This window comes from Chanodichthys erythropterus, chromosome 16, assembly GCF_024489055.1.
Source record: "Chanodichthys erythropterus isolate Z2021 chromosome 16, ASM2448905v1, whole genome shotgun sequence".
NCBI classification, from domain to species: Eukaryota; Metazoa; Chordata; class Actinopteri; order Cypriniformes; family Xenocyprididae; genus Chanodichthys; species Chanodichthys erythropterus.
Window position 1 is genome coordinate 34992307 of NC_090236.1, and position 8141 is coordinate 35000447.

An 8141-nucleotide genomic window follows, 5' to 3' on the forward strand; every position below is an offset into this window, starting at 1 on the left:
AAACCGGAGAATTACAAAGTCTTTAACTGTTTTGTCTTTAAAGTCTTTAAGTCTTTAACTGTTTTGAGAACAGTGATCTGAGTTTGGAGAAATGTGTCAAATCAATTGAGAAAAACTGTAATTTGTCATATTAAAAAATAAAAAAAATAATAAAAATATTGTCATATTATGATCTGAACTGTTTTTAATTAAACCTAAATTATTTTGAGCTTAAATTATCTCATTTTTGTTGTCAATGGATAATAGTGGTCTGTAAATTTGTTTTGTATTTTGTAAGTTTTTATATTTTGTTAATGGACAAAGGAATTCATATAAATAGATGATAAAATAGTATATATTCTAAACATGTATATATATATAATATAAAATATTAATATTATAAACAATAAAATATTGTTTTTATTGTGAAGTGAAAGGTTGACCCTTGGGGTAAGATGTTGTAAGTAGAAATATTTTCCTAAATATAGGCCTACCTATAACAAATAATTCAAGGAAGAATAGAAAACAAGCCTTTTCTCAGCTTTGAGGCTCACGCGCATTCGAAAGCGTCACTCAGGATGGAATGTGATGGCGTCATAATGAAATAGAACGTTGTGTGCGCTAATATAATCTTAACACCGCCAAGAGTGTCAAACCATATCCTCAGTTTTCTCAGTCTTCTCGTTGCTTATGCTGTTCGTATTATGGAGTTACCCGAGTCAACTATGGCACTGAAGAGAAAACATAGTTCTAGCGCTCAGGTGTACGACTCTTACCGCAGCATCTCCTCAACTTTCAGCACCGATGCGGTTAAAAACCATCAGCCCGTTAGTGTTGTTGAGGAAAATGAGATGCCAGTGAGAAAGAGGAGGAGATTGGATAGTTTTGAGAAGCCGCCCTCTCTTCATTTTTGTGAATGGAGCGGCAACTCAGACCAAGAGACCGCTGCGAAATATGAGAGAAGTGCTGAGGGTAAATCAAATGACTATTTGAAAATGTCATTGAAGACAAGTGCCATTAATTACTATTATGTTACAAATCCACACCATCTCACATTATATCAAAATACAGCTGAAGTTTGATTAAGGAAATGAGCATATTTTTCCCAAAACATTTCATAAATATTTAAACAAGGATTAAAAAAAAAAAATTAAAAAAAATGAAGAATCATAATATGAGTATGCAATATTTAATAATTATTCGATAGAAACATGCTTTTATTTAATATCCCCTGCTTTAGGTCAGAATTCTCTACAGTACAGCGCCTGTGCTTTAGAGGATGATGGTCTTCAGAAAACTCTTTCCAGTGGTCTTGAACCCAAGCGGACATCTTTCAACATTGGCAGAAAGAGAAAACGAAGTTCTCACAGTGTTCAGGTGTACGACTCCCATCAGAGCACATCCTCAACATCCAGCACTGATGCGGCTGAAAACCATCAGCCCATTAGTGTTGGTGAGGAAAATGAGATGCCAATGAGAAAGAGAAGGAGGTTGGATAGTTTTGAGAAGCCGCCCGCTCTTCATTTCTGTGAATGGAGCGGCAGCTCAGACCAAGAGACCGGTGCGAAATATGAGAGAAGTGCTGAGGGTAAATCAAATGACTATTTGAAAATGTGTAACTGTAAAATCCCCAGAGTTAATCAACTCTGCTCAGAGTACATATGGTCCCTCTCTAAATAGTGTTAAAGTAACGAAACAGAGTTAAATTTAATGAGATATTTAAGCAATTAATAAGGCTGTGACTGAAGTCATTTGTAGTTCTAGTGTTTCTCTTTTCCTCAGTGATTCTGCTTGTTGACAGCAGGTGTTCATCACTAATGCACAATAATCGCTTAATTAATTGCTTAATTATCTCATTAACTTTAACTCTGCTTTAGTGTTATTTTAACACTATTTAGAGAGGGACCATATGTACTCTGAGCAAAGTTGATTTGACTTTGGAGATTTTGCTGTGTAGAGCTCTGTACTTTGTAAAGTCTACATAATGCTCAAAATATTCAGGTACATATAAGAATCCATTAATGAGAGATTTAATGTTCAATATTCCCTGCTTTAGATCAGAATTCTCTACAGTACAGCGCCTGTGCTCTAGAGGATCATGGTCTTCAGGAACCTGCTTCCATCGGTCTTGAAGTCTTTCCTCCTGCAGATCAGCAGGTTCAAACCCCTCCAGCTCCAGTCCACCTCAGTCCAGTCAGTCCAGCACCAGATCACAACAACAGAGTGGACGTGACAACTGAGGGTGAGTTCAGCCATAACCTCAAACATTACACTCACTGCTGTGCATGCCTGACATTTCATGTCAACTAAAATGATTCATCTTTTAACAGATGACATTCTGAGCCGGTATGAAATTGGCAGAAAGCTTGGTGAGGGAGGATTCGGATCTGTCTATGAAGGGAAACGCTTGGAGGATGACCTTGAGGTAGTTATTTCCGTGCAATATTAAGTAAATTGTCTCATTATCCACTATATAAGTCCTTTAATTTTATATTATGTTTCCTATGTAGTGCACTTGACATGTTGAAAATTGTAATTGTAATTTTATGTTTTGTTGATCAGGTGGCAGTGAAATTTGTCCAAAAAACGCCAGAAGACATGGAATACATCAACATTGTAAGTAGGCGATACTTTTTTCATACTTAGAACTATTTGACCAAAACTGGACAAATGGGCATTTTATAAAAATCCTCCAACTAACATTGATCTTTCTTCCAGCCTGGTCATCCCACACCCCTTCCATTAGAGGTCGGCCTGTTAACTCTTGTTAGCAGGGGTCCTAAAGTTCCAGAGATCATTGAGCTTCTGGAGTGGCAGGACCAACCTGACCAATACATCATGGTCTTGGAGCGTCCCCCATCCTGCCAAGATTTGTGGGATTTTCTGAACAATCACGACGGCATCCTCAATGAGGACACAGCACGGTTTATAATGACGCAGGCAACAATGGCCGCTCACGTGTGCTGTCGTCGTGGAGTTTTCCACAGTGACATTAAACTGGAGAACCTGCTGGTCAACACCGAAACACTCGAGGTCAAACTGATCGACTTCGGGTGCGGGGATCTCCTGCAAGAATCCGCCTATGACGTCTTCTGTGGTATGTGTTATGCATCAAACCTGTAGTTTGGGACTTAAATTGTAGTAGTGAGTTAAATCATATCTTAATCAGACGAGACGTCATCCTAAAAACAACGCCTCACTACTGGTTTGGCCATGGATTGATCTCACTTTTGACGCACCACTGTTGTGAATCAAACAGTTAAATGATTTAATTATGTTAATGGATACAGAGAAAGCACACTAGTATTTCAAGCTAACTCATCAGTCAAAATCTCTTTCTTTCAGGCACAGATGAGTACTGCCCACCTGAGTACAACACAGACGGCAAATACCACGGTAAACCAGCTACTGTGTGGTCTCTGGGAGTGCTCTTGTTCGTGTTGGTCTGTGGACGCTTTCCAGAACCCAACGACCTGGAGATGATTTATGATGGCATCTGGTCTGAGCCTGGCTTGTCAAACGGTAAGATGGCATTCATCATTTAAAAGAAAATCAATCGTAATTCTAAATCATCAAAACAGAACAAATTCAAAAAAAAAAAGGTAAAAGTAACACCAGAGCCAAATAGGTGTAAAGTTTAAAGTAATGATCTGACTCTCTTTCATCGTTCTGCACAGAATGCTGCCAGCTGATTCGATCCCTCCTGCAGAAAAACCCAAGCCGGCGGATTGATTTGAGGAAAATCATTTTCCATGAATGGTTTAAGGTATTGAGCTTAAGATCAGCTAGAAATGATTTTGAAGATAAATTCGCTTTTCATTTTAATGATTTTGGGAAAATGTCTCCTAATTGTAATGTATGTAGACTATAACCTTGATTTTGTTTGTTTCAGGTCACAGAATAAGACATGAATATGAAAATTGTGCACATGAAATGGAAACTTTAGCACTACAGTTCCAGAGTTCCTTGAGTCAGCATATCATCTGGTGTCCTGACACAAGTGACATCATTTCCTCCATGCATTGGCTGGCAAGCCTTGGCTTGTGGCAGTAACACAAGCATCTGGCGATATCACTTGTCTAGGAACAGTACAAAAATCCCCCATCACAGCCGACTTTAGGCAGAGCTGCATGTCAGAATTCCTCTTGGCTGCCCCAGAAGTTCATGTGAAAGCTGTTCCTTCTATGGCCCACTCCAAAGAATCCTGCACTGGATGTCACAGAATTTACCATTTTTGGCTGCTCTATCACTCTACTTAACATCTAGCAGGCTGATATGTGTGGTCCCACAATGCTTTAATAAACTTGGCAGCAACTTTGGCTCCTTAGTTTGAAGCAGTATTTGGTGACCACACTGTAAATGTAGATAGTGTAAATGATATTACAAATCTTGAATTGTTTGCTATTGTACAAACTTGGCTGTTATTGTTCATTAAATATTATTGTACAATAAATTATATTTTATATAAATAATATTGGGGTACCTGGTATTGAGAAACAGTCTGTGTCTTAGTGGTGGGGATTTTTAGCAACTTCAGTGCAGGTTACAGTGACTTGACTCTAACAGACGCAGGTAATCTCTCTCTCTCTCAAAATACAGTATATTTTCTTCTTTTCTAATAGTTATAAGACTTAAAAAACAAATAAGAATGTTTTGAGATTGAACATGATTCTTTGAACAAATATTTCAAAAAGTTGTTGTTTTGTAGTAATAGGGACTGTCATTGTCCAGTGCAAAATAGCAAACATGATAGTCAGTCAAGGAAAGTCTCATCTGCAGTAATTTGTATGTGTTCATACTGTACTGGTTAACTTAGAGTACTGCATCAGCATTCTCTGTTTAAAAAAAAAAGAAGAAAAATAATTCAAATTCATGGATTAAGATTATGTAATCAATTAGTTACTGACATGTAAACAGTCAAAGAAAAAAATCTGTACAGTAATTTCCTATTTGTAAATTATTCTTATTCATCACTCACCATTAAAAATAGAAAATATCATGAGGACCAGAAGCAACATCATCAAGAGAACTAGAGGCGAGACTTGCAGTTTCCTCCTAACTGACTCAGTTTATATCTGTGATTTCTGTTTTGAAATAACTGAAATAAGAGCGCCACCTTCTGGCAGAACACATGATAAACTAGAGCTTTCTGGTGTATCTAAACTGTATGGTAAACCACTGGGATAGTTCACCCAAAAATGAAATTTCTTTTATCATTTACTCACCTTCATGTTGTTCCAAATCAATAAGACTTTAGTTTGTCTTCGGAACACAAATGAAAATATTTTGAAGAATGTCAGTAACCAAACAGTTGATGGACCCCATTGAATTCCTTAGTATGGAGTGAAGTCAATGGAGTCCATCAATTGTTTGGTTACTGACATTCTTCAAAAAATCTTCTTTTGTGTCCATGAGATGAAAAAATTTAATACAGGTTTGGAACAACTTGAGGGTGAGTAAATGATGTCAGAATTTTAATTTTTGGGTGATCTATCCCTTTAAGTTTGCCATTGTTTCTTGTTGGATGTAACTAAAACAATAAATCTGTGCAAATGTAAATGGATTATTTTTGGTGAATCCATCACACAGTTATTGTACAGCAACATGATGAACAGATTACATGTCTATCTAATAAAATAATAATAAATCTCTTTAGTAGCGTTCAAAGGAATTCAGTGGAGGTCATAACTGAGAATGAAAAATAGTTTTGTGAGCAATAAGGATTCCGCAAAACCTCCTGTGATAAGATATTTATATTTAAAATATATATAAATAACTGTGTTTTTTTCAGTGTAGGTTTCAGTTCATTTGTTGAAGACACATTTATCTATGAAAAATGACTGATATGTTCAAAAAGGCCAATATTTAAAGAAATATATATTCAATTACTCAAGCTTGGAAAGATCCACAGTGCTTTGAACTTTAATAAACTTTGACAAAACTGAAATGACATTGAATTGTTGGAAAATTCGTAAAAGTATTTTCAGTTTACCTCAAGCTTATTTCAAGAAACAGAATATATTTCTTGTGTGATGGATGGTGATCGAATGTCTTAGTATTTTGCAGTCCATTTTTGTATTGATTATAACTACATTCTTAGCCCGTTCTAAAGAACTTTTCTCTTTCAGGGATGTCCTTGCTAAATAAATGTAAAATGAAAGATAAATGCAATTTGACATTGGTCAATAATCTCATTACGTATATTAGCAGCATAATGGAATACAAGACAGTGATCATAGAGGGTAGAAAAAGATATCACTGTATGCAACAGACAAAAGAAGGTTTTTGTACATTGTTCTTGTGTTTCCTGTCACTGTGGGCTCCAGAGCGCAGTAATACAGAGCAGAGTCAGATACTGCAGCAGAGGAGATCTCCAGATCCACACGTTTATCATGAAGTCTGATGGACATATGCAGATGAGGCGGAGAAGCTTCAACTTTAGTTTTAGTAGATTCAACAATCAGCAGCAGAAACTCTGGTCTTGATCCAGGCATCTGCCGGTACCAGTGGAGACTGTAAGCTGATCCATCAAATGTACAGGACAGATTGATGCTGCTTCCTTCAGTTAAAACTACAGATGGTTGATCTGGTCTGATGACATTCCCATTCGCTTCACCTGCAAAGACATTAAAGAATCAAGCAATGTAATGGATTCAGTTTAGAGCAAAGCAAATGGAAATTTGATTTATATATTTTTGTGATGTTCTGAAATACAGAGCAAAATGTATATGAGTAATACTTACAGTAACTGAGGATAAATATTAAAACAGAAGTGATGAGTAACATGTTTCTGTAGTTTGAGCTCAGATTCTCAGATCAGTTTCATCAGTATGAAGGAAAGTCAGTGTTGTCTATTTGATTTATTCTGCAGGAGTCGACAAAACATTGAGCTCCTCCCACACTTACTGTACCTTCTTGCTCATCTTACCCTACAAACACTGACTGTATGAAGAAGCTGTAGTCAACAACCTAAAACTGCCATTATGTCAGTCTGATTCATCTAATATTACACTCTTTATTAAGTCGACACACAGTTGCTACATGTTGGAATAACTTTTAAAAGCATTAACAACTTATAGTGTGCCCTGATTCTCTATTAATAATAATATTAGACTACCTCATAATACAGATTTGAACAGCACATTAATGCTTGAAACATTTGATGTTTGTACAGTGTCACTCGTGAAGTTTTTAAATCAGCATTGTGCATCATGATCTTCTGCCTTGAATATAATTTCTCACTGAGCTTTTGTAGGGTGCAGTAGTGTTTCCTGTCACTGTGGGCTCCAGGGCACAGTAGTACATGGCAGAGTCTTTCACTTCTGTAGAAGAGATCGTCAGATTCATTTGTTTGTTGGCTTTATCGGCTTCAGCGGTCAGACGGAGAGAGGACTTTGGTTTGGAATCGGTCTCAAAGAACATTATTAGGTGTTCAGGTTTGGATCCAGGATACTGACGGTACCACTGCAAATTATTAACACTGACAGTGTAATTGCATTTCAGTGTAACATCTTTTCCTTCCAAAACATGCTTGTCTGTGAATAATGGTGTTATCACATCTGCAGCAGCATTCTCTGTTTAAAACGGACAAACAAACAAAAAATGAATCATTTCTAATGGGCAAATGTAAATTGTCAACTGTATTAAAAATGGGGAAAAGATTTCCACAGTAATAGTTATGAATCACTTACCTTTTAGCAGAGAAAATAAAATGAATACCAGGAGCAACATCTGCACTAGTAAGAGTCAATGACTTTGAGACTCAAGACTCACAGTTCTCTACTAGAGTATAAGTGACTCAATGTAAGTCTGTCTCTGTTTTAAACAACTGAACTGAGACTGAACTAGAATGGTTCCTAGAGCTCCATCTTCTGGCAGAATGCAGGTAAGATCACTTTTGTTGCATTATCTCATCTTTTTCTTGGGGATGTATCTTAAACAACAAAAAATAGCTTACTGAAGGCCTAATAAATTATACAGTAAGAAGACTAAAAATGATTAATTGAACAAGTATTTCAAAAAGCATGTGAATGTAACAATTGTTTTCTAAGTAATAAGGATGTTTACTGTCCAGAAAGATCTGATCAATTGCACAAACTTATGTTTACATTCAAAGAAATCACATAGCAAACTTATGATACTCATTTAAGTAAAGTCTCATC

The 8141-nt window shown here is 36.5% G+C and overlaps 2 protein-coding genes across 2 annotated transcripts; one reads left to right on the plus strand and one right to left on the minus strand.

Annotated features, from left to right (window-relative positions):
• Positions 1 to 2362: 2362 nt before the first annotated feature.
• On the plus strand, positions 2363 to 3883 carry LOC137003799 (serine/threonine-protein kinase pim-3-like). Its single transcript, XM_067364078.1, has 6 exons — positions 2363 to 2404; positions 2542 to 2595; positions 2698 to 3076; positions 3325 to 3501; positions 3657 to 3763; positions 3872 to 3883. The coding sequence occupies exons 2-6, from the start codon at positions 2578 to 2580 to the stop codon at positions 3881 to 3883; spliced, it is 693 nt and encodes a 230-aa protein (XP_067220179.1). The 5' UTR covers positions 2363 to 2404; positions 2542 to 2577.
• Positions 3884 to 6212: 2329 nt separating this feature from the next.
• Positions 6213 to 7710, minus strand: LOC137003800 (uncharacterized). Its single transcript, XM_067364080.1, has 3 exons — positions 7671 to 7710; positions 7203 to 7553; positions 6213 to 6595 (listed from the first exon to the last, which is right to left on the minus strand). The coding sequence occupies exons 1-3, from the start codon at positions 7708 to 7710 to the stop codon at positions 6213 to 6215; spliced, it is 774 nt and encodes a 257-aa protein (XP_067220181.1).
• Between the last annotated feature and the right edge of the window lie 431 nt (positions 7711 to 8141).

What these genes read in the sequence shown, in the direction of transcription:
- LOC137003800 (XM_067364080.1), bottom strand. Translation starts at nt 7,710, where the DNA reads ATGTTGCTCCTGGTATTCATTTTATTTTCTCTGCTAAAAG. An exon ending in TTTATTTTCTCTGCTAAAAG is followed by an intron (nt 7,554 to 7,670) that starts GTAAGTGATTCA and finishes CGTTTTAAACAG; the next exon opens with AGAATGCTGCTGCAGATGTG. An exon ending in AGTGAGAAATTATATTCAAG is followed by an intron (nt 6,596 to 7,202) that starts GCAGAAGATCAT and finishes ATGTCTTTGCAG; the next exon opens with GTGAAGCGAATGGGAATGTC.
- LOC137003799 (XM_067364078.1), top strand. An exon ending in CGCCTATGACGTCTTCTGTG is followed by an intron (nt 3,077 to 3,324) that starts GTATGTGTTATG and finishes TCTTTCTTTCAG; the next exon opens with GCACAGATGAGTACTGCCCA. An exon ending in TGAGCCTGGCTTGTCAAACG is followed by an intron (nt 3,502 to 3,656) that starts GTAAGATGGCAT and finishes CGTTCTGCACAG; the next exon opens with AATGCTGCCAGCTGATTCGA.